We start from the raw sequence: 26,947 nt of genomic DNA on the forward strand, positions 1-26,947 counted from the left end.
CCTGTCTTTGAGAGTGCATGTTAATTCTAAGCACAGGAGAACTCAAGTGGGCTGGCATTCATACATGGAGGCTAAATGGCTGGTGTCAAACTACCATGGAAATTTTGATACTTATATTGGATTTTTAAAAAATAGTGATTTCTATTCCCTGCAGGAACTGTTCCTGCATAAGGCATGTACCATCACTCCTAAAAGAGAATCTATTGGAAATACTATGTTTTGTATCACCTAGATGCCAAAGAAAGTAGATTGTATTTAGTGGTAGAATTTCTGAGGAAGGACTGCTGGCAAAGTAAATATGTCACTGAAGCAACAAAGATCAGCTGTAGAGAGGGAGATGATGTGTTGAGGACACCTTTGATGTGCTGGAACACCTTTGTGACTTCATGCAATGTAAATGTGTGGTAGCTGTCATAGGCTGGCTCTCTATACATGCTTGTATGCATTTCTTCCTGGAGCAAGGTCTCCTGAAGAAAGAAAGAAAAGATACATGATTGTAGCTCAGGTCTTTATTTAGCAGCTGCTGTAGAAGGCTTTTGAAATCTTGAAATCTCATCAATTGTGTGATGGAAATATCAAGGAACTTCAAGTTTTTCCAGTTATTAATTTCCTGGTTTAGAATATCTTTTCTCTGTCTGTTGCTTCATGAAGAGTTAACTAAAGCGATAACTGCCTATAGCACTTGAGGAAAAACTGAAGTCATAAAATGCTTGAAACCAGAATGCATTAAATAAATAGAAAAGCTTCTTTCTGGAACTCTGCTTCGAGTTCATTCTTCTAATTTTGTAAAGATCAGTTGATAAAATGAGATAAGAGAGTGATTTGATTTGTCCCTGTCCTGTAGAAGAGTAAAATCTTAGACACAGCTAAAAGGTAGCTCTATTAGGTTTTCAGCATGTGTCATCTTCCAAAACTGACTTAATGAAATTGAAATTTAACTTATCCTCTGTTGTCACTCTGTAATAGAGACTGACAGGTTACTGATAATTTCTTGCTGATGCATTTCTTCTCACAGGGACAAACAAAGGGTAAGCCTTGTGCTGAAAGCAAAGCTTTCAAATAATTAAAGAGGTTTGGAGCTTTATTTGTGGCTTCTGATAAGAGTGTGAATGTTTTCACTGAGTGTGAAAACTGTACTGAGTGTGGTGTGAGTAGGTGACAGGGCAGTGTCAGTTTGAGTTATATCAGCATGACCCACCCAAGCAGTTATAGTCTAAAGAGTCACATTAGAAATGCAATGTAAATCATATTGATTAAAATGTAAAACCATTGGCTGCTCTAGACTACTATCAAAATGGTTTATCGGGTGTTATAAAGTGCTTGAGTGTGTTTTAAGAAGCAATGAACATAAAGGGAAAGTGCAGGAATAAATTATTTGAGTTTCTTAACCAATATCCATGCTTTTCTCTTTGGCAGTATAAGAAACATTTGTTTGCATTTTGTGTTTGATAAGCTGAAGTTGAAGATGTGATCATTTACAGTAGGTTCACTGTTAATCTGCTGTCAGTTGTCTTTGGGAAGCATAGAGTGACTTACCCAGGAGTTATTCTTGTGGTTTACCAAAGCAGTCTGGTGGTTCTTTGTTGCACTCCCAGCCTCTCAGCATGTCCTTATCTCAGACACATTCGATTCACAGACAGCTACTATTAATTTTAAAAATATAAATTACTAATTTTATGCATAATTTTGTGCATATCCCTCTTTAAAGTGCCCTTGCAATCACGTAGCATAGCAGTAATTAATAGAATGTTGAACATGCCACCTGGTACTCAGAATTATAGATAACACTGTGACTGATATGCACATTTGTGCTCACATGTATCCGATGACAAGCAGTTATCTAGGTTTCAATGAGAGGCATTAAAGAAAAATGCAGAATTTCTCAGAAGAGAGAAAATGAATAGAAGGTCAATTTTCTTTTGAATATTCTTAGTCTCATTAAATACTGTACTCAAAGGTGGAAATGCCTGCACTTTCAGTTCCATTTCAATTCTAATTTTAAAGAAGTCCTCTGGCATTTGGTCTGCAAATGCATTTTAAGACTTTATATTATTGTGTTAATTTAATATAAAGTAAACAATACTTTGGAAAAAACCCAAAGCTATGATGGTATGTTTTAGGATCTAGGAACTATTTGGTTGGCTGCCTTCTGCTAAATTAATTTTAAAATGTGCATTTCTGTTATTTGCCCTCTAATTGGTATCTCTCTATTCTTCCTTGTAAAGTACAATTTCAGCTGAAATGATTCATTGACTTTGAACAAAACACTTTGTATATGAATACTATGTATTGTGTATATGTGTACGTATATTCAGAAATCCTATATTACTTTAAATAACTTTTGTTTATAAATTTTGGAGAATTCCTCTTTCAGTAGCCATCTGCTCAATAATAGCCTTTTTTTTTCCCCTTCTTTCACTTAGCTGGAAGTGATTACCTGGCATACTTGACATTCATCTCAAGAACCCAACACCTCCCCTGTTCTGCTTAGCATCTCTTGTCCTGTGCTTTGCTCTTTTCATCTTATGTCAGATCTAATTTGGTGCAGATATCTTGTTTTAGATATCTCGGTAGGTAGAAGGTAGATAACATCATCTGCATTTTTATATTGACAAAGGATTTCCAGAAATCTCCTCTGTACCTATGAGTTTTGACATACCATTACTTTAAAATGCACACTCAGATGTCCTTTTCAAGTTGCAATTTCCATGTCATTTATTTCATGCTGTATGAGAATTGCAGCTTAAAAGATAAAGACAGGTGAAAGAAAAAGAAAGTTTAATAAACTACATCTGTAGTTTGGTGCCATTGCATGAAAGTGCTTCAGAAAGCACTGCCACTTAAAGATTCATTTAGGGTTTTTAAAGAATTAATAGTAAATTCCTTTTTCTTTTTAAATACCAGATGTTATCATTCTACAATGACATTTCCTGATTTTTAAGAACTTTTTTGATATTGAGTATGCTAGCAACTAAAAAAAAAGTCGTGGGAAGAGAAATAATTATTTTAATTTTCTTTTTAGTTAAAGTATTCTTTGCTCTTATTTGTTGGAATAATAGATAAGCACTTTTTTAGATTTATTGATACAAAAAGTTATTGAAGTGGAATATTGCCTGAATTATTTTGCCTGGTGTTTTAAAAGTAACACTTGGAATTTGGATATTTAATCTAATATAATCTTGGGTGGTTTCTGATGGGGATGTTTAACAAAGAAGAAGAAGTTGCTTCGTTTTCACAATTGAGTAAGTTGGTAGTTGATGGTGAATACGTTGGTTCCCCCCAGCTTGAGCAAGACTCAGTAAAACAAAGTATTCATTGTTTTCTTTGCATAATTGTGTAATGAATATTTCCTAAGTAGCACCCTGTAAAACCTCAGGCATTCTTGGATATATAGAGGAAAGAATTGTTTGCATTGTGTATAGCATTTCTGTAACTAGGTAATTGTCTCTCCTTTATACTAACTGCCAGAGTTGCTCAAGGTGCTACATTAGACATGAAATGGAGCTGTAAAGATCAAGTTGAGCCTAATCTGAAGAAAACCAAAGGGGAGGTATGGCTCCAAACTCAGTGTTTCCAGAGTCAGTGAGGTGGCAGGTGGGAAGCAGAGCTGCTCTGGTCCTCAGCTTTGTGGCACCCACCTGTGAGGAGGAGGTCAGGGATCCCCAAGGAGTCTGGAGCTCCTGGTGCTCCAAAAGCCTCACAAGTTACAGCTTTGGAAATCTGTCTGTAATGCTCATCAAGAAAATATGTCCCAAGTCCTGAGCCTGGAAAATGCTGATGGTCTCCACCATATGTGAAGGACATGGGATGGGGGGGGAGGTGGGGGGGGGTGGTGAGGTGTTTGTCTAGAGCAGAATAACAGGAAATTTCTTTAGATGATTATAATTTTTTTTTCATTTGTTTTAAAAGGTGATGTTAGTGAGCTCCTGACTGTGCAAGGGTAGAGAGTTATTAGAGCTCTCTGAGCACTGGCAGTTGTAGTTACTTTCATTTGTGTATGACTGTCTGTCTGTGTCTGACCTGCATGAGTGTGGTTGAGACAGAATTCAGGAAGAATGCTCAAGGACTAGCTGTCTCTCATGCTACGTTTATTTTATTCAGTAATTAAATCAAGCTTTTCTGGGGTCAGGGATTTTATAAGAGTAACATTGTCTGTTACAGTTAATTTATGAACCATTTATCTCACAAAATGTTTAAATTCAGGCCTAAATTAAGACCTAAGAGATTATTATATTTTTTTCTAAAAAAAAATTTTTTTTTCTAAAATGTGTTTTTTTTTTAAATGTGCAGACATGGGCAGCAGCAATGTAAGTGTGCAACTTGAATACAAATCAGTGTTTAAAGCTGAGCACTGAGCAAGCTAATTGCATGTTCAAATGTTACACAGATTCTTCCAAGGTTATGAGCATACGTAGAAATCATTGTGCTGGAACAGATCAATGATTCATCTAGTCCTGCTGAGAAGCACTGGTGAAGCATGCCAAAACATAAATCAAGGACTTGATCAGGATTTCAGGTCCGTCACACAATGCTTAACACAGCTGGAGATCTGGCAGCAGAGTGCAAATCATGGGTGACTGATTTCCCCCCACCTCCATCTTCCTGCCCCACAGGAGGTTTCATTCCTTTATTGAGTTAAAGTCTCAGTGCTAGAAGATACTTGGAGAAAAATCCAAGTATCTTGGTCTTCTGGGAGGGAACTGCTTGTGAGCCCTTGCTCTGTACTTGCAAGGTGGGACCGTGTGGCTGGGATGCCTGTTAGAGCCAGGTCTGCACCACAGGCCTTCTGTACTGACCTGCCTTTCTTCCCCAGAGCCAAGGACATAGCTCCTTGTTCTCCTATCTCTGCAGAGACTTGTAAGATGGAAAAATGATAGTTTGTGTAGTTGGGGGCAGGGGGACAGTGTATGTCAAATCACTGTTTTGTTAAGGTCATTATGTGTTTCAGTTCTGCTAATAAACAGGCATTTTGCCCTGTTAATTGGAGGAAGGTGCTCAAGTGGTGCCTTCTAAATGGCAGAGTATGACACTTAGAGTGTGAAGCATGTCTTGTGAAGGTGCAAACCAACCCCATGGATCTGCTGTAGCCACAAGAAACAGGAGCAGTCTTTGTATGAGGCCGTGCCATGTGTAAAGCAGTCTGATAATGGTTGGGTGTGTGGTTGGTCATGAACCTAGGATATACATGTAGGATCTACAGTTTGATGTAGCATCTATTCAGATGTGACAGAGCTGGTTCCTGAGTAGTCCATGGTGTGAAGGTTCTGATCCTTCTTTGGGGAATGGAAGAGAAGGAATTTTCCCTTTCTGTCTTTGAAGCAATCAGGAGAAAACATGATTAAGTTATTTAAAGCCTGACTGCTGTAGGTTGAGGAAATACAGAGGAAGCCATGTAGAAGCCTTTCTGAAGGGCTACCCTATCCCTTTTAGGGATGGGAAATTCCTCAGTATTGAAGAAGTGAGTGTTGTCAGTGGTGATGATCTGAGTGGAGGTCAGGCATGCACAGAGCCCTCTGTTAGGCTCAACTGGAGTCCCTCATGAGCAGCACATGTCCTGCTGTGGTCTCTGGCAATGGCATGTCTGGTGAATACCCAGCAGTCCTGTTGCTGCCTGTGTGTGGTTGGGATCTCAGAGCAGGTGCTGTTCTGGTGCATTTAAATTTAAGTTGTTTGGGTTTCAAAGCTGTTTGAAAAGCATAGGGTGAAATTAACCTGTTAGTGGATGCCAGTGCCCATAAATTTAAGTGTTGTTTGACATACTTGTAGAAAATACCAGATTTTAGGTAAATTCCCCAGTCTTAAACCAAATACTATTTTTTAAACCATATGTCTATGACAGTGTTTCTTTAAATAAAATGTTTGACTGGTGGTTGTCAGGCAGCATGGAATTTTAATAGTTTAATATGGATACTTACCACACTGTTAAAGGTGACATAATATGGATTTTGGTCTCAGAAAATTAAATAGTCTATTTAGCAGATTTACTTTTGAAATACCAGTAATACAGAAGGATAAAATATTCTCTTAATGCTTACTAGGACTTCAAAATTGTTTTTTGTGTAAAAATTAGTTGTAATTGGGAACTATGAAATATAAAATAAAAATTAAAACCAGTGTATTTATAAAACACATAATTAGAGGGGTGGTATGACTTTACAAGATTGGATTGGGTGGAATGTTAATTTTGGATTACACTTAGGAACTCATGTAGTGTTAAATAAGCCTGAGGTGCTGTGAAGATGATTGAAGCACTACACAGATGTTCATATTATTAAAAATATGATTTTATAACAGAAAATGTCTTACAGAAGGTAGCAGCTTGATACATTGACTTCTTCAGCAATTTATGGCATGACTCAGTTTCATGCTCTTTTCTTTCTTGTCAGATTTTTCCTGGCTTCAGCAGAGTTCTGGCTACACCTTGCACATAGCTAATTTTACAGAGGAAGAGCTGCCTTTTTTTTTTTTTCCTTAGGGCATGATGAAAAAAAAAACTTTTGATCTGTTTATGAAACTGTATAAAACCAGCGTCTTCTGGCTTTATATCTGCTCATCCAGTTGTAATAATAGTTTTACTGAAGTGATCTGCTATTTTAAATGGAAGAGGCAGGTAGATGTCAGCGATACACACCCAGCAGTAGATGTGGAGGAACAGTATTGTTAGACACTACCCCGTGATTTTATTGCAAAAGTGGATATAATTTATTGTTTGAGGAAAAGAAAGCAGCAAAATATTATTTTGAAGGTGAGCCAATTCATATATTCTTGGACATTACACAGACCACCCACATCTGAAGCCATGTTTTATGTCTCTTAAATCTAAATAGATTCAGCTGAGCATTGAGCTGCCTGCTGAGGCCAGCAGAATGCTTAGGAAAGGAAAATCCACCTTTTAATTTCCCTTTCTTTCACATCTTCCTTAGTGAAAGGCTTCACAGCAAATAAGTCTGATGAGTTTTTGGAATAAGGAATAAGAAGATTTGCTTATCAGAATTGTGGATCCTTGCTGAGAATTGAGTTTGTTTACTCTAGGTAATGGGCGTGAGTCTATTACTCTAGGTAATGGGTCTGCAGTACAGTCTCCTTCCAGCCACGTCTGTGTTGCCACAGTATGGGCACAGCATCTAACAAATTATATCCCTGAGTACAGGTACCTCTACTAGAGGACAAGACCAAAAAAAAAAAATTGTGTGTATATTATATATGTGTATCATTGGTGACTTTGTTTCTTAAAGGAATTTGACAAAATTCAATGAAATTCCATGCCTTTCTGTCATGCCCTGTTGAATTGTAGGGTGGCCCACCAGATGTTCTCCAGTTTAAAAAGCCCCATTTAAAAAAATATCATCAAGGAAAAAAGGTAGGTTTCTCTGATATTTGGAACCTCATTAAAGAATGAGAAAAATATGAATGTCCCAAATTGTAATCTTTACTGTTTCATTCTGTTCTTATCTGCAAATGAAATATGGTCTTCATAATGTTTGCTTTTATGTTGTGATGGCTGCAGTCACTGACAAGCTCTTTCTCAGTTAACCTTGAGAAAAATCCTTTATCCAAATGATACCAAAGAACCAGCATACAACAGCAAATTTTCCATTGTTACATTTTCTGAAATTTTATTGAGACCCATCTTGGAGAAATAAGTCAGTTTTTGCCAGTAAAGTGAATAATTCTTTTGACATACATGTATGAATTTACTCTTATAGACATCAATGTGCAAGCTGGTGCAGTATTTCAGGTTTTTCAACTAACACTGGGATCTGAGGAATAATTTATAATGTACATTATATTTAATTTATATAAACATCCACGGTTCGATTTTTGCATGAATGTATTATGGAGTGTGGGTTTTCTTCATAAAGCACTTACAGCTCAAATAATCACAATTCATTAAAGCATTGATTAGGGCAATCTGTGGCAAACAAACTACGGCACTTTCTTGTGGTTCATATAATTTTGTGGTCTTTCTTTGAATGTTTTGCAAAAGAGGAGACACTGTAGCTGTGCCATATCTGTTTAGAAAAATGACTCAGGTAAATTTTAAAACTGCTCGTTAAATGAGACTTTAAGCAACAAATGATGTGATTTTCAAATTCACTGTGGGTTTAAATTTGAGCTGCTTTATGCTGGCAGAATGAGGCAATCTGAGGGCAAAAAAAGGTAAAAAAAGTGATATATGAGACTCTCCATTTCAAAATATAATGGATTGAATTTAATATGTGACTTTTGAAATTCATATTGTGAACATATGTTAATAGAAACTTCCCACAAAAACAGATGACGAGATGTGAAAAAAGATAAGAGTAGGGGAAAGTTTGTTTTTCTTAAGTGTATCTTTTTCAGGTTAGCCTTTTAACAGACATCATTTCTGTCAAGGGAGATAACTGTAAGACCTCATGTATTAGGCAAGTGAAATCCTAACTGTGTTTCACCTGGTTTTAAAGGAGGAAGGATGTTACCCACAGCACTCCCTTGTGTTTCTGCTGGTCTCTTTCCTAAGGAAGATTTGAACCCTAGAAGCAGTTTTGGTCATATTTGTAAAGCGTAAAGGTCCCAAAGATACAGAAAATTCTGCTTTTTTCATAACTGTAAGCTGTTGTGCAGACAAGACAGCTGTGCTGGTGATCACATGCTCCTCGGTGAACCTGGTCCTTCCTCAGAGAAGTGCGTGAGGGTGTTGCACTCATGGAATATGCTTGCTCTGCACATTTCCCGGAAATCAGGCTCTGTGAATTTTTTTGCTACTGGAAGAAATTGTTGCTTTAACTGTTCATGAAAAAAAACAAAATTGATTTAGCCTAACAGGTCTTAAACAACTTTGCCACTGTCCTGTTGAAGTTGAATGGGGTTGATAAAAAAACCCCTGTCTAATCAATAATAATGGGTATTTAAAAGTCTGGTATTTTTCTTGTCTCTAAAAGGGTAACTGTTTATGTGCACTCTTCTCAGTATAGATTATTTTTTTAAACTATTAATAGCAAAAAAAGGAAATCTACTTTTATGGGAAAAAAAAGCCCTGGAAGGCAGAGAAGTTAATCAAGTTATGGTTTGATGTGCTGGCAAGTTAGATAAAGTAGCAATAAAAATGCTTACTGTGTGCAGATACTCAAAATCTGAGTTGTGTAAGACATGGCTTTGATGTATCAGGACAAAAAGTTGATGAATATTGTTTGACAAGAAGCTCAACATGTCCTGGCAATGTGCCCTTAGAGCCCAGAAAGCCAACCATCCGAAGCAGCGTGGTCAGCAGGGCAAGGCAGGGGATTCTGCCCCTCGGCTCTGCTCTGGTGAGACCCCACCTGCAGTGCTGTGTCCAGCTCTGGGGTCCCAGCACAGGAAAGGTGTGAACCTGTTGGAGAGAATCCAGAGAGGAGTCATAAGATGATCAGAGAGCTGGAGCACCTCTCCTGCGAAGACAGGCTGAGAGAGTTGGGGTTGTTCAGCTTGGAGAAGAGAAGGCTCCAGGGAAAGCTTATAGCACCTTCCAGGGACTTACAAGGGCATGTAATGATAGGACAAGGGGGAATGGCTTTACACTGAAAGAGAATGGATTTAGTTAGATATAAGGAAGAAATTCTTTATTATGAGAGTGGTGAGGCACTGGCACAGGTTTCCCAGAGAAGCTGTGGAAACCTGGAAACAGTTCCCCACCCCTGGAAATGTTCAAGGCCAGGCTGAATGGGATTCTAAACAACCTGATTGAATGGAAGGTGACCCTGCCTATAATAGAGGAGTATGAACTAGATGACCTATAAAGTACATTCGGATACAAAGAATTCTTTAATTCTATGATTGTTAATTTTTAGTTTAAGTTAATTTGGGACACAATTTCAGTATAACTTTTAAAGTTGTTATTGTTTGTAACCATGCAAATTCTGTATTGATGGAACAACAAGAAGAAAAAACACGTACAAACCTCAAAAAACAAACAGGGTATTATGCTTGTCTGGTAAGAGAGTCTGAATCCTCCAGCAGGGCAGGATAAATCTGAGAAGATAAAAGATGTCTTTTCTCCATGGCCTCTCTCTCTGGCTTCAATATACAAAACACTGGCAGATTTGTACATACATTCCTCCTCTGTGGAAATCTCTCCTGGCAAACCAGTAGGTTTAATGAAGAGGGGCAGCATTACTCAGTCCTTTTATTTGACACCACCACTACACAGTCTCTTGCATCTTCATGAGCCTTCTATGTCAGAAAAGGTGTTCTGCCACCCCTCTTACCCATTTGCAAGGCGTAAGAAGGTCTGGAACCAAGTCTAGATCAAACTGTATCAGTTTATCAAGTGAGAGCTAAAATGTATGCATCCAAGTGCTCTGTGGAGCCCCTGTCACTTGACCACATAAATATTCTGAAGTGTCAAGGCACATGCTGCTTTGTCAAAGCTGTAGCTACAGGGTTCATTAGTTGCCTGGACATCAGTGTGGCTTGCCTCTATCACAGTCCTAATTCTGGAATATTTGCCCTGATAGTAGGAATACACAACATTTTGGAGGATAATGTTCCAGAGATTCATTTAATAATGTAATTCTGTGCACATTATTAATGAACACCAAAAAAACTTCTATGGAAACTTTTTCTGAAACACTATTGAGAACACTAATGCTATTCCTGGTGCAGATTGCTTGTAATCAACTTTCCTTTGCTCCTTATATATTAAACTTTCATGCGTGTGTTTTCTTCTGGCCCAGAGGGATGGATCATGAATCCAAAAATGAGAAAAGAATTAATGAAGTACTCTTACTGGGATTTGACATGAGTAAGACAGGCATTGATTACTTTGTCCTTTCAAACTGCCAGTTTTAGATACAGCTGCATGTTTTGCAAGGTGTGGCCCTTAAGAGGACATGGCTCTAGGGCATTTAGACCTTACCGTTGCTAGTAGGATTAGCTGTATGGCTAAAATGTTCTTCCTAATGGAGTCCAAAGTGATATTCCAGACTGCAGTGTGACCCCCAAAACTTTCTTGACTGCATTCCCCATGTCAATTTTTTGCAAGCGTATTATGGAACATGTTAATCTCTGAATGCAATTTAATGTTGTTTCGCAAGCTAACAATGCACATATTTTTATGTATTTTGAAATGTATTTATAAAAGTAGTTATACTTAAAATACAGAACAAATAAGTGAATATAAAAACCCCCAAAACATCCTAAATCCCCAGGCTCCACCCTTTCCTCCATCATAGATAAATCAACAGTGTCAAATTGTTGTTTTTCTCTAGAACAAAAGTTCACAGCTGTATTTAAAAGTATGCTGATGAAAAGTGATTCATAAGGTGAAGTAATCATTTTTATACAGTGCATTTGGCAGACTCCAGCTGAATTACACCATAAAAGAAATATTATATTTGACAGCAAACTGTTAGCAGTGTGAAATTTGAGAATGAAAACTATGTGAACATGTGAACACTTACTTATGACTATGGTGCTCTCTGATGGTACCCTGTTTTTCTTACTCAATTGTGGTCAGTATGTGTTTTTCCCATCTTTGTGAATTTAAACTTTAGATAAATTTCTAACCTTCTTCTGTTGTGAATTAATTCACATTTGTTTGGTTTAGACATAATTGGAGGCTATTACATCTAATTTGTCTGCTACAAATTGTTTACTACATAGAATTCTTACAAGCTAAATATAAAAGTAATTAAACTTGTAAAGTTTTGGGCTACTTTACAGGTTTTTAAATTACATCCATTTTGTCTGTTGAATTTTTGTTTGAAAAGAGCATGTGTGATTCACCAAACTGCTATATACATAATACTAGATGACTTAAAACTGTAACAAATAATTACAGGGACTTAACAGAATGGGATAAACCTCTCTATTCCCTTTGGCATGAGTGACTTGGGAGCAAAAGGTTGTGACCTACAGGGTCAAGAATACTATGTGGAGTGTTTGAGGGTAGTAGATTTATCAGACAATCCTATTCAGGCTCTCCTTTTCCACTGAAGCTATCCTGATGCTCTGCAATTAGTAGACACCAGTTACCAGGGATGCTAATGCTCCTTCTGGGCTTTGTTTGTTTTGTTGTTTGTATAGAGTGCTGACTGGGGCTTCTGAGAGTGGAATTCACTTGCAAGTGATTTATTTTTTATCTCTAGGATGTGTTCCAGCTGTTTTGCTTTGGTTTGAGGTTTTTCTTTTTCCCCTGGGAAATCATGGTTTCAGATAGCAGTCAGAGTAGCAAACTTGGAGAAGTTATGAGCAGTTCTCCTTAATAAATATTTCTTCTTAGGTTGAGGGAATTTAGTTTTCTCTCTGTCATGGACTTTATTTCTATTTTTATTATCCTTCTCAAAAAACAATTTCCAATATGTTACTTTTTTAGGAATTAAATTAAACATTCATCAAGGATTTATAAGAACCTATTGAGTAAAGTTAGAAGTGAGGATGTTACTACATCTGTGTATTCTAGGAAACCCGTGGGATATTTTACAAAAGAATGTGCCCTTGCTTAAGCTTCTCATTCAGAAATTAAACCCCTATTGATACATGGAAACAGACTCCTATTCATATGTTCCATATGATTTGTAGCATCCTAATCCTTGCCATGAATCCTTTCCTTATTCTCAGCATCATAGACTGAAACAGATCAGTTCAAAACATGGCTTCTTCACTTTTTTTTTTAAACGTCAGCTCTTGGTTGAATACAGTGCTAATCATCTCTTTTCACAAGTGCTGGGGGTTTCCTAAATCCTGTTGAAAAGTAGTTTATTTTCAGTTATCTCAAAACTCATCTTCTGTGCATATAGTAAAATTTGAACCGTGAATCTGCACATTCATGCGACTACCTAATTTCATAAATGTTCAATTTCTTCCACTTTAACTAGTGCTTATATTTTTTATCTTCAACTATCAGTGTATTTTGGGTGAAACATGTAGAAGACTACTGTTTTTAAAAAATGTTGTATTTCTAGTAGCCAGTGGAAAATAATGAATTTAATTAGATTTTAGCAAGTAATGAGTAGAATGAAAGACCATGCAGCTGCTAAGTACTGTCTGGTTTACATACTTGTTAATAACTTGACTTCAGTGTAGTTTTGTTGAACTGTGGTTGCCATATGAAAGTAAAACTTTTGCTGTAGTTTCTTGCTGCATTACAAGTAAAATTCTGAAACCATAATGATCTTTTCCACAGCTGGCTAGTTTTTATAACTTCATTTTAAACAATTAAAATGATAGAGGTCCAGGAATTAACATCTGCCATATGAAGTTAGGTTCGCTGTTCACATAACATTGATGAGTATATTAAAGTAGTAAAAAACCACCAAGAATATGCCACTAGAACTTGGATTCCTCTCCACCTAATGACTGCAAGTTAAAAATTAAGCAGCCTTGTCTAATCTGCTTTCATGGCTTTGCAGTGTCCAGAGCAGTCCATGAGTCAGCATCAGGTGCAGTTTGAAAAAAGACATGTTCTGGCTTGGGAAGAGATAGATGGAGGAATGTAATCCCCTGAAGAAAACAGTCCAAATGTCCTGGCTATTACTCTAGACTTTTTCACTGGAGGGCTGTCAGAGCTGGAGGAACATGGTGCAAATCTTTTGTCTGCTGATTTTCTTCCTTTCCTGTTAAAATGTGGAGTAATAGCAGGTGAAGTGGGCCAAAAATTTCCTTTGCATACGACACTTTTCACTTTTTCTTTACTTTGCCATATTTAGTTTGGTGCTTCTGTTGGAATTAAGGAGACGTGTCATTGGAAATCCCTGTTTATTTATTCTTACTAAACCTTTATGAAGAGAACACAGAAGCAAAACAGAAATATAAGATCTCTCCTGAAGCACTCTGTACAAGAAAACTCACAGGAAAAGGAGAGAAGGATGGCCAGCTTAACTGGATGGGTACAGGTACAGCCCACAGTTTCATACTGAGTCATTGGTCTACTAGTCAAACTTGACATTGTTTCTTACAAAATATTGCCTTCAAAAAAAGTGCCTGGCACAGACCAGTAGAACAGTTAATTCCAGTTGGCTGCACATTTGTATCAAACACAGAAGTAGTGGCAGATGTTCTTCCTGGCCTTCCTGCGGCTGTCTCACAGTTGTGTTCCACAGCCAAGCCAGTTATGTTGCTTCTCCAGATGTGGATTTTGTCCCTGTGGATTTATTTACCTGGCTGTGCCTCTTCTTTGGGCTGATAACTGACTAGCATGGTTTTTCTTCATGAAGTTAAGCTCTACAACTGACCTTTACTTTTGAATAACAAACATAATGCAACACCTTCCCTTCCCAGGCCTGCTGGGACGTGCAGCCATGTGAAGGTTTGTTTGCAAAACCATTTTTATATGGCTTTATATTTTCAACAGCAACAAAGTGCATTGAGCTTGCTGGCTAAATGTAAAATGAGGGCGAGATTAGTTTTATTCTAAGAGGACAAACGGTTACATTTGTGACTTGAACATTAAAAGTGAATGAAAATTCCAATATGAAACAGGTGAATTCAAAGTTAAAATCATATTTTCTAGCTCTTGTTTACTATTTTTTGAGGGTTTTTTCAGCTGAAGGAACCAAGGATTGATCATAGGCTGATCCCTTCTGGTTTTCATTCACTGCAGTGATACCTTGTTTTCAAGGACAAAGAAACTTTCAGAACAGCTTTAGAGAATCTCCACTTTCTATTCCCTCCTTAATGAGGTTATGCCATGAGTTTAAATTCTGGATATGTGAGGACATTTATTTTAAGTGCTGGCTCTATTTTTCAGTCTTTTAATGTAGAATAAAAAGACTTGAATTCACGAGAGATTGTCTTATTTTCTCCCCATTCATGTCAAATATCTGACTTATTTTTCTTTAAAGTCTTCGGTAATGGAGAGTCCATGACATCCTTAAGCAATCTATTCTTAGCCATTTTTTTGGATAAGAGTTTTACAGAGTCTAGTTGAATATATCTTGATACAATTTTGGTCTATTCCTTCTTCTCTCATCCACAAACATGAGTGAAACAGATTATTTGCTTTACTTTGTAGCAAACTTTAGTAGCAAAGATTTATCACATACTATATTTTTCTCCCCCTTGTCTCCCTCTACCCTATTCTCTTTTGTGATGCACAAAATAATTTATTTCAGCTGATAAAGCTTGATAAATACAATAGAGCAAGATAATTCAGTGTTTTGCAAGTTGTAGCCTTTCTTTTGCATCCCAAATCAGCTTTTGCTTTTTAATGCTTCACAGGTCTTATCCTGTATTTGTGTAGTTGATTGTTTCTCCATATATACAATGCACATGCAGTTGATGAATAGCATCCTGGGTTTTTTTCTGAGCCAGTGACTTCCACTTCATAAAATCATAGAATCACAGAGTGGTTTGTGTTGAAAAGATCCTTAAAGATCATATAGTTCCTGTCCCACTGCCATAGGCAGGGACACTTTCCACTAAACTAGGTTGTTCAGAGCCCCATCCAGCTTGACTCTGGGCAACCTGCAACAGTGTCTCACCATGCTCACAAAAATTTTTTTTCCTAGTATTTAATCTAAACCTGCTCTCAGTTTAAATTTACTAACTCGCATCCTAAGACTAAATGTCTTTCTAAAAAGCCCCACTCTGTTTCTCTTGTAACCCCTTTAGATATTAGAAGGTGATATAAGGTTTCCCCAAAGTCTTCTCCAGGCTAACAACCCCAACTCTCTCAGCCTTTTAGCAGCCCTTGTAGCCCTTTTCTGCTCAGTTTTATCCGCAGATGTAATAGGCATGCACTTTTTTCTCTGTCACCACTCTCACTACTGAAATTGCTGAGTAGCAGACATCCAGAATTGGTCCTTGTGGAATACCGCTTGGTCTGTCCTTTCAGTTTTTCAGCAAGCCATTGACAACTGTTCTCTCACTACACTTGTCTAACCACATTTGTATTCATTCTAGCTATCTTCCATTAGATTATGTTTCTGTGGTTGTTATTGTAAGAAAATGCCACATGCTTTAGGTCCAAACCCTGAATTAAGTCAATAGCATATGACACATATCACTTTACATTCCTCGTCACAAAATGTGACCCAGTGTTACAAGGATTTTTTTATAAGCATATATTCATTGTTAGTCATGTCCTCATGATTGTCTTCCAGGTGCTTACAGGGTCTATTTACGTACAACCTTCCTCCTTAGGAAGCCAGTTGAATTGCAGTTTTGTCTAATTCCTCCTTTCCCAGACAGTACCATAGTTTGTGTTTAGCACTGTCTTTTCTAAAAATAACTAAACATCCCACAGTTATGTAGTTTTCTCAGTATTGAGGTCACTTTGCTGGCTCACAATCAGTCTGTACCTGGCCTTCTCTAGGAATGCCAGGAAAATTCAGATTATGCTACATACTTTGTAGCTGACAAAAGCAGATGTGGTATATTTGCGAAGTGAAATAATTGCAAGAGGTTCTACTGATCTAAAGGATACCAACAGCATTTAACTTTCCAGCAATAATTTTTGGTAGATTATTTTCATAAGTACCATGTTCTTGCTTAAATTAGTTAACTGCAGCAAGTATTCAGTGTAAAATAATTAATTTTATTTTTCTTTGTATTTTTGAGGAAATATTCTGTTTTATCTGGATGATTATGTACATTCTTGATATGGAGTAATTTTTTTCTTAAAAATTGTTTTTTCCAAAAATCAAAATTGGAAGCAATTACAGATGTTCAGAAGCCATATTTATGTGATTATTAGAAGAAGAAATAACAGGCTTTGTCCATCACAGAAGTGACACATCCTCCCTCTGACTGTGACCTGTAGGCTTGGGCTTTGTGTCAGGTCACTCCCAGTCTCATGACCAGTCTCTCAAGTTGGTCCTTTTGGTTCTTTTGGGATTTTTTTTGGTGATGCAACTTTCTATTCCAAATACTGCACCTGGATGTGCAGCACTAAAAACATGATCTAACTGACCAGCACTGTAGTAATTTTAAATAAAACTGTTATGTTAGAGTAAAATGTGGTCTCTAGCTGAAGTGTAAGCCAGCAAGGGAGTTACTCAGGAGTGGATTTCTGTGGTTGCACTGAAATTTGGTTTTCCAAATAGTGTTTTCTTGAGGCTGTGCACAAACACTTTATTCACTATGTGGTCCTTCCAGAACAGATTCTACATTTTAATGTCATTTCAAGACTTCCTATGGTACTTAAAAGCATCAGAGGCAAATACCACAGCATTCATGTTGGAGATGTGGGTGTGAACTCTAGGTCAGTGGTTAAATCTGCAAGGAGCAGTCATCATCACAAAGAAATAGAAATTGAATTTCAACAAACTTTGCAACATAGTCATTTTGTTTGTGTGTAACAACCAGGTGATGTTGTCCTAATGCTTATGGCTAAATACTTGTAACAGTCTTGATTTTGGCAACATTCTGCATTATACAGAATTAAAAATATTTCTGAATAATAGAGTGAAGATCTCAAATCAAGTTAATGTACTAAAAATAACTCACTGATCTTCATTCTCTATCCTAGCTCAGCAATGGCCTGGGCACATTCAGAATGATTGATAATTTCTTGAAAATATTTTTATGACTTTTCATTTCATTATAAATTTATCCTGATCATATATGTTATTAAATGTCAGAGATAGTATTAATAAATGCAAAAATATAAATGGATTTTCTTCTTTTAATCACATTTTCCCCAAATTGAAACAAAGCAAACAGCCAAACCTTTCCCTCAAATCCAATTACAGGATCATTTGGGAAAATCAGATATTGTATCCATAGAGCGTGAACTAATCAATCAATGAGAGAGGTTTAGCTCACTGAAATTTTGAATCATCTGCAAAGAGCATTAAGTATGTTTACAAAAAACAGTTCCAGCAAATTTAGCCTCTTACTTTTTCTTCTCTTCTTCTTTTTTTCCATTTGCAAAGAGCCATAAGAATAAGCCAGAGGAAAATTTAGCAGTAGATAAATTTAGCACAAGTCTCCTTCTAAGATAGAATCACTGCAGGTGCCACTATTATTTAATAATGAGCAAAACCCGTTGTGAGTTTAAGGATTATTTGTTTTGTAATCTTGTAACAGCATGTCCCATTAGTGACTGACTCATTGTTCTAACAACAATGAGACAGCATCAGTGCAGCCCTGGCTCCAGAGGTGGACGTGGCTTTGAACACGTGTCAAGGTACATTTCTCTGTGTCCTCATGCCTCTAGAGACAATTTGACTTCCCATCTTCATGTCTCCAGGGGTTTTTTCCATTTCCTATTTTTGTTCTGTGCCTGCTTTGGAGAGAGTGTTTGGGTTTTGCTTTAACAGAAGGTTGCTGTATTTTGTTAAAACACTTGTAAGAAAAAGGTCAAAATTGAATAGTGGAAAAATTACATCACTTTGCAAAATTCAACAAATCAATTTAACTAAGCAGACAAATCTTTAATTTCATTTTTTCGTCAGCTTTTTTAATTGCTTAGAGAACTGTATTCAGCTCTGAAGTCCTCAGCATGGGAAAGACACATACCTGTTGGAGCAAGTTCAGAAGAGGCCACAAAGATGATCAGAGGGCTGGAGCACCCTTGCTGTGACAAGCTGAGTTGGGGTTGTTCAGCCTGGAGAAGAGAGGGCTCCTGGGAGGCCTTAGAGCACCTTCCACTACCTAAAGGGGATTTATAAGAAGGGTGGAGACAGACTTTTTAATAGAACCTGTAGTGGCAGGGCAAGAGTTCATGGTTTTAAACTAAAAGAGTAGATTTAGAGTGGATATAAGAAAGAAATGTTTTATTATAAAGGTGGTGAGACACTGGCAGAAGTTTCCCAGGGGAGGTGGTGGATGTCCCATCGCTGAAAACATTCAAAGCCAGGCTGAATGGGGCTCTGAGGAACCTGATCCAGTGGAGGGTGTCCTTATCCTTGGCAGGGGTGTTGGATTAGAGGATCTTTAAAGGTACTTTTGTCCCATACTGTTCTGTGGTTCTATGTTGGCTTCTTCTATTAGCTGTGTGAGGCAGGGGCTTTGATGAAGGATTTTGAGATGGGAACGTGGCCACCTGATTGATTCAGTTGTTGCTCCTGAACCCACAGCACAACATTGTTGGTACAAAAAGATATGGAACATCTGCATCCAGCTAAACAAATTTTTTTTTGTCATTTACAAGATCTTTTGAGAGAAATTAGACCTACTGAAATTGCAGTTACTTGCACATTTCAGAAAGTGCTAACCTCTGAAGAAATGAGAGTGTTGTAAGTAGTAGGATAATTAGCATCACTAGAAATCTGACTTCAGTTTGACAATAACAGAAAACTTGATTAACAATCAGATGTGAAGTTGATTGATAACAACTTTGGTTTACAACTCTGACTCCAGTATTGTAATTTAACTTCAATATAAACAACTTTCTTTTTAATTGAAGTGTCACATTCTTTGCAGAATTGCAGTATTTTTGTTCTAAAATGTAATTCTCTAGATTTACATCAGAGAGCTTAATGGGACCATAGGTCATTGTTGACTACATGGTTTGTCATTTCCATGCACGTTTTCTTTCCAAGTATTGGAAATTATGCATTCAACTTTCATCAAGAAAAAAATAATGTATGTCCTCCATGGTGCTAATCTCATCCTTCTCCTTGAATGTTGTCCCTATTTACTGTTTCTTTGTTCATTTACTTTTTTATAAAATACGATTTTATATTCACTGTATGTAATGATTGCAAAACCATGCCCTTTTCAAAAGTTCATTTTATACTTCAGGCTCAACTAAAAGAAATGCCATGGATACATTCTTTAGTGTTTTAGTTAAACATGCAGAAGTTAGCTATCTGATTTGGAAGCACAAGTTATGAGACTTCTGACTGAATTTTGATCCTGGTTACCTTTGTACATTTAAAAGTTTGAAGTATAATTTTCATAAACTACAACTCCTCTGATTTCAGTTGTTTTTAATGGGATTTCTAACATGTTTTCCAAAAGCTGCATGTTTTCCATGGGATAGGAGATTAGATTTTTTGCTTATAATTGCACCTTCTATTTTTTTTCACAGTTCTGGCTTGAATAGGTAAGATCTGTATGTAAAAATAGAAAGAAAATATATGTTTAATCTATAAAAGCGGAAATTCACAGAAGAGAGAATCTGGGAATGAATAATTTTTTCCCATACATTTACATCTGGATTTCTTCAGTGCAGTTTTTCTTAGGAAAGAGAAATGTGCTTTCGAGAGTAACATTTAAAGGACAGCTGGGGGGAAATGTGGAAGAGCAGTTCAACTTGTAGGAAGAAAGGGCAAAAGAGAAGATGGAAAAGGAAGAAGAGAAATAGATACAGAAGACATCTCAGAAAAATGGCACCTGTTGCTGTTGACTTCAACACTGGGGAGAGGATGAGGAATGAATCATTTAAAATCATGGAGTCCAGCTGAAAAACGAGAGGGAGATATAGTAACCTCTCTAAGCAACTTGAAAATTAATTATCTTCTAGAGATCAGCATAGGTCACAAAATACTCTAGATAGCCTTTAATTCCTAAAAGCAAGGGATTTAGTAGCAAGAGGTACAGCTGGCATGTTCAGACACAGTCCTATTTCATCAGTATGATCCTTCCTTCTCCATAAAGAAGACACCTTAATGTGGAAACATGGTCCCCCTGACCAGTCTTCACAGGCAGAGGTGCTGCAGTAAAATGCTAACACATGTCCTGTGCTTGAAGTGCTTCCTTCTTACGTGGCCATAATGAGAGCTCTGCCTGTAAGAGTTTCTAATTTACTCTTACCCTGAAGGATACCATAAGCACTGTGGGGATGTTGTTAAACATGGCATGTTGTTACTACTGTGAGCTGCTTTCTGCTTACCAGTTCCGTGGGTGAAAAGTGACCTTCCCTCAGAAGGTTTCTTGTGCAGTGTATATTTATTGGTCACAGAGGAAATCTTGAGAAGAGCTATGACAAGTCATACTAATAAAAAACCCCAAAACAGACATACTAATAAAAAACCCCAAAATATAATTGCTGGCATCCAGGCTTGCAGTTCAGTGTGGGAAATTCTTCCCGCAGGATGGAGGGAGAGTACAGTTAACTCTTGTACAGCACCTCTTTACATATACAAACATAATTACAGTTAGTTCATGTCTTGTTGGAAGTATAGTTTGTATCACGCCTTGGCTCTATTCCACTTTTGCTGTTTTCTTTATGAAAAAATAAATGTGTGTGGCCATAAGTTAAATTTATCTTATAAATATGCACGATTTAAATCAACCCTATTTGCTCATGTGCCAGAATAGTCCCAGCAGGGGAATTTTGAGAATCCAAATTTATTGCCTTGGCTCCTTGATTCTTCTGTTCCTTTGGCTCCAACCAAACACAAGCTCTGGCCAAACAAAAGCTGGAATGGAGCAGAGCATTTCTGCTGTGTGATCAGGTACATGGTGCCAGCAGGGACAGCTGGCAAAGTCACTGGCACTCTTGGCTTTGTACCCGGGACAGTCCCCATCTGATGGGAAAATGTAGCCAAATTATGCACCATTTAAATTACTGCTTGCTGGGCAGAAAACGGTGTTGCCCCCCTGCAGAATGGAATTTGGTCCCTGGGACATTCAGGGTGGTGGGAAACAGAGCAGTAGATTGTTTTGGTTTGGAAGGAACCTTAATGATTGTCACGGGCCGGGACACCTTCCTCTAGATGAGGTTGTTCAAAGGTATGTCTAAGCTGGCCTTGAATGCTGCCAGGGATGGGGCATTCCCAATTTCTCTGGGCAACCTGTGCCTCATCACCCTCACAGTGAAGAGTTTCTTCCTAATATCTAATCTAAACCTGCCCCCTCAGTTTGAAGCCTGTCCTCCTTGTCCTATCACTAGATGCTTTTGCAGAAGGGTAAGTAAGCTACACCAAGTCCCTCTGATGCCATACAACTCTGTTATCATACCCAAGCTTTGCAAGTTGAACAGTATCCTTAAAAAAACCCTTACAATTCACTATTTAGATTTTTCTCCTCTCAGAGGTGTCTGCCGTGCTAGGCACATGTAATGTATTGTACTAGGCTCGTTTGAAGCTTGAGTAGTTCGTGGGGGTCAGCAGCAGAGTGCAGGCTTTTTCACCCCTTGAGCAATGAAGCATTGAGTAAAAGTTATTATAACCAATTAGTGGTGGCATTATTATTACCAATTAGTGGCTGCATGAAGCAAATCATTACTCTTAGTTCAGTTATTAGCAGCCAGGTGTTTGTGAAACGTGCCATGTACAGCCAGTGTTGTACCTTAGCAGTCACTGTTGAGGCCAGTCACTGAATTTGTGATGTCTCTGCAAGGGGGTTGTCAGAACCTCCCCCCAACACCCCCCCAGAAAAATGAGTGTGCTTGAAGCCAGTGTGTACGTCTTTTTTGGTAGCTGCCAGTGTTGTGTAGCTAGTGAGTGAATAAAAAAGGTCATTTCAATCTCTAGACCAGCATTTTGAAGCCTTAAATATAGTGAATTCATTATCCATGATGTAAAACAAAAAATTAGAAGTACAGTTTTGTTGTTGGTTGCCTCTTCATTTGTAAGAGCAAAATGGCCATGCCAGAGAATTACTCTTGACTGCAAGTATTGTTTCTCTAGGACTCCTGTTTATAAAGCCCTTAATAAACAATTTTTCCGCACACCCATTAGTTTTGCAGAATGGTTTTACAGGAGATAGTTTAAACAGCAAGCAACACTAATTAAATTTTATTTAAAAGCTTAATTGCACTTTTTCTTTTTAAAAATTAAATAGGAAGTTAAGGGGGAAAAATTCTCCTTGTGTCTTTAGTGTCACTTCCTTACTGAACTATATATTTAACTTTGATGTATTTTTCAGGGAGATTCATAGCTGTAGCTCTAAATACACAGAACAAAAATACACAGAACAACTAAAAAAATAAGAAAAGTAAGCATAGCTAATAAAATTCCAATACACTAAATACTTTCTGCATAGACTTGACTTTTCTGTGTAATTAGAATAGACATTAGAAATATTTTTTGTTTCTTGGAGAAAAAAAGTAGGGAGCTGGAGTGCTGTTTTCTTTTTTGGTGATTCAGATTTCTGATTTTCAATATTAGTGAAGAAAGGATTTGATATTTTCTTTAGGGTCAGTTTGAAGGAAATGAGTTGTGGGATAGAATACATTAGGGTGCTTTGAGCACAGCTGGGCAGGGACATCTGGTGGTGCAGTAAAGGAATCATTGAACACTTGCAACTGGAAGTGTAGTTGCATCGGAATTATTAAGGAGAAAACATAATTATGGCCATACAGTGATTACTTTTCTGTTCTGATATTATTCTAGAAACACTTATGTGCATGTTTAGTTTGCAGTTTGTGTATGGTTTTAATTTACTGGAAAAGTAGAAACTAAAGCCCTATTCATGAGCTGGCGGCTTGCAGGCATAATGTGTTGGACTCCCTTCACTCAAAGGGCATTTAACTTACAGTCAGCTGCAGGTTTAAAATCAAACTTAGAAAACTGGATCATGGTACTGGGGATGAAGTGGGGTATGTATTAAACCTGTGCATTTGGACTCTGGACTTCTGCCAGTGATTCACTGTGATCTCAGGGCTAAGCTGATTTTTTCAGTTCATCATTTAATTTTCAACCCATCTTTGAGTCCATCGTTCTGTAAAAGTGCTGTGACAGTGTTTCAGCTTCTGAATTGTATGTGTGGGTAAAGAATCACAAGTAAAATTACCACATGTCTTTGGTTTCAAAATTCTATGTTAATTAAAGATACAATGAGCAATTTTATTTTTACGTATTTACTTTGAATCCCTGTATATCGTAAATATGTGACCAGTATTTTAACTGCAGTCATTTTAAAAGACAAACTCTTTGCAATGATTTTTTTGGTGCTGTGTGTAACTGTGCACATGCTGACAAAACCAAGTCCTTGGAAACATATGCGTTGAAGGTCGTAACCTTGGGAAGAATTTCCCAGGAGTGTTTAGTGCTGTGATGTCTTACCAGCTCTGCACCAGGCACTCCCCTGCCAGAACAAAGCAAGACTTTCTTCATTTGTGAACATCTTTGATTTGATATGTTTTTCCTGCTGTTTGCATATATCCAGCCATTGGTAGTACATGTTGACCGTGCACGGAGCCTTTTGGGAGATGGTGTCACGTGCTCTTGAAGGGTGTGGGCACAGCACTTCCAGGGACAATGTGGTCTCTGCAGGTGGAAGGCAAAGGGTTGTCATCAGCTGCTTCTGTTTACAAAGCTTTTGCGACTGCTGTCCGGCCTTCCCTTAGAGTAGGTATGCTCTTGAAATGGTGGTGTTGATAAGTTACTAGTTTGTGCTTTGTGTACTGTGTCAGGAATACATTTTTACCATCATGTATTCCCCATGCAATTCTACAAAAAGAAAAAGGGAGAAAACACAAATATCTCCTCTCTCCTATGCTATTTACATGGTTTTTCAGGAGGAATCAGTAGCAGCTGCAAGCTTCAGCTCCTTTCATTGTGTCCTGGACAGAAAAAAAGTCAATAACCCAAATCTTTCATAGCCAAATGTGGGCTCCTTGCTGAGGTCATTCTTCAAAAAAGGAACCCTATAGTTGGTAAGAACAGATATATATTATATATATACATACTATCAAGCTCAGAATGAGAGCAACCCCTGACTGTATAATTGAAAAACTAGGACTTTCAGATTAAGAGTCTGCTTAAAGTAAGAAACTGCAGAGATCAGCACTTTGCAAAGTACAACAGTTTATCTCAAAGTCAGACAAACTATTCCCTGCAGCTTTTCACAAGAAGGGTGGGTGTTTCATTGAGATCCAACCCTCCTTTCTCTCCTTGCAGTAAAACTTCTGTTTTGTTAAACTCATCATGACTGCTTTTCCATAAAGCAACAGTTCTTTGCCATCTTGCATTGTTGCTCCAGTTGTTCTGTTACCATCCTTTAAAAATTTCTCCACTCTTGGTTCGGATAAAAAAGAGAAGCACTGGCATTTGATGCTGTGTCCTTTGTTTCAGAGATGTCCCAAGGCTGTGGTGACAACTGGGAATCAAGGATAACCACAGAGTTGTTGTAAACGTGCTGTTTTTTGTTAATGAAAAGCTGGTGTTCCTCCACAGCCCTTCTATGCCATATTTAATCTGTAACACTTTATATTGCCAGCAGCCCATTATAGAGAAATCTTATGTTTTTGTCTTTCAGGTGCAAAGATGGCTTGAAAGGATTTACATACTCTGCACTAAAGTAAGTAAAGTTTCTGTAACTATGTAAGACAAGATTTTGAGGAATCATGCACAGTGGCAGCCGCATTGTAAGAAAAGATTATTCCGAAGAAAAATCATGCTGCTCTAAAATTTGTCCAACTTTTGGGTATACAACATAATTTGAAGAAGGCATAATCATAGAATCATTTGGATTAGAAAGACTTTTAAGATCATGCTGTCCAACCTTAGACCCAACACTGCCAGGTCCACCACTAAAACATGTTCCCAAATGCCACATCTACATGTCTTTTATGTACTTCCAGGGACAGTGGCTCCACCACTTTCTTGGCATCCTGTTCCAATGCTGAACAATCGTTTCAGAGAAGAAATTTTTCTAATATTCAATCTAAACCTCCTCTGGTGTAGCTTGAGGCAGTTTCCTCTTTATGTGCTAGCAAGAGAGAAATCCTTTCATATTTGGGACTGGTAGTAAAGGAAACTCAGACATATGATTGCATGTTTTGGAAGGAGCACTTATATTCTGTCTTTCTAAAACTGGGATTCATGATAACCCATATTTTCCTGGAAGCAAATGGCTGCTGTGTTTTTACCTGGATCTTATTTGCTGCATTACAGAATGACAAAGTTTTTATATCTTCATTACTGCCAAGTTACAGTGTAACTTGGATTATAGTGCATGGTTTTAGGAAACATTTTGCCATTGTGTCCTCCCTTGCCATTGATACTCAGTAATTCTACATCTAAGATGAGCCAGTATATTGGCAATATCAACTTCTGGGTGAAGAAAGAAGGCTGAAGGTGAGGCCAAGCAAAACAAAGTTGATGCTTTTAGTGGAAGCGAAAACATTTTGAAGATACTGCAAAATTTATATTTTATAAAAATATTGTAATAATAATCAACCTTTATGCAACCCCATTTTGCTGGAGAGAATTGAGATATTTTTATATTCTTACTTAGTGCTCTTCCTTTGTCTGAGAGGTGAACTTCCTTATTGATGTTTTTATTTTTAGTTTTAAAAAATTCCCAGCATCAATTGCATCCTCTAGCTTAAGTATATCTTTAAATACAGGTCAATGGAGTGATCCTCTCTGAAGAAATAGGAGGTTTAGCAGCTATATAAGATGAGTTTTTACAGACCTGGGAGTAACTTCAATCTAGTCTAAGACGTAGGGGCTTATACAGGACTTCATGTATTTCTTTGAATTATTTATATAATTGCTTTGTTCTGTTTCGCTTTTTTCTTTCAGGTTCATTGTAGGGAAAGAAGAAATCCCCACCCATTCTTTTTCACCTGAAGTAGCATTTTCAAAAACAGATAGAAAAATCAAACATAGTGAAAAAGTATCACAGCCAATGAACATACTGGCACTAACAAAAAAGCTCATGGACAAAGTGTGAGTAAAAAAACCCAAAAGAAAAACAAAAAAAAAATTGAATCATTGTTATATAGAGCACTTTAATGTCTGTTATGTTGCATTTGACAATGTTTTGTAATGCTTCTGCTTTGCATTTCAGTGTTTTTCTATTTCATTTTTACTAGGTAGTTAATAGTGGCAACTGATGAACTCTGATGGAAGCAAAACTTGAAGACCTGTATGTCATAGCTATGACTTTCAACATGCAGTTGTCTAACAAGGGAGAGCAAATTCAGTCCATGATGAGTGCAGGATGGTGGTTGCTTTTTCTGCAGTTTTCAGCAAAACCAGTTCATGGCATTTTTCTGCTGGAACTAGTGGTACTGTTAAGGAGAAAAATTGCACAGCAGCAGATCTTACTTACGTCACCATACGTGTCTGTAACATAGTCTTTGGGGGACCTACATCCCTGTATTGCATAGAGGAGAACTACCTAATAAGAGGATTGATGGCATGTG

At 37.5% G+C, this 26,947-nt stretch overlaps 1 protein-coding gene across 1 annotated transcript in view; it reads left to right on the plus strand.

Annotated features, from left to right (window-relative positions):
- Positions 1-26,947, plus strand: part of TMEM135 (transmembrane protein 135) — a 159,897-nt gene that overhangs the window by 116,093 nt on the left and 16,857 nt on the right. Inside the window, exons 7-8 of the mRNA XM_038152078.1 lie at positions 25,051-25,092; positions 26,322-26,468. Of these exons, the coding sequence (XP_038008006.1) occupies positions 25,051-25,092; positions 26,322-26,468 (189 nt within the window). The remainder of the gene's footprint in view (positions 1-25,050; positions 25,093-26,321; positions 26,469-26,947) is intronic.

Source organism: Motacilla alba, chromosome 1 (genome assembly GCF_015832195.1).
Source record: "Motacilla alba alba isolate MOTALB_02 chromosome 1, Motacilla_alba_V1.0_pri, whole genome shotgun sequence".
Lineage (NCBI taxonomy): Eukaryota > Metazoa > Chordata > Aves > Passeriformes > Motacillidae > Motacilla > Motacilla alba.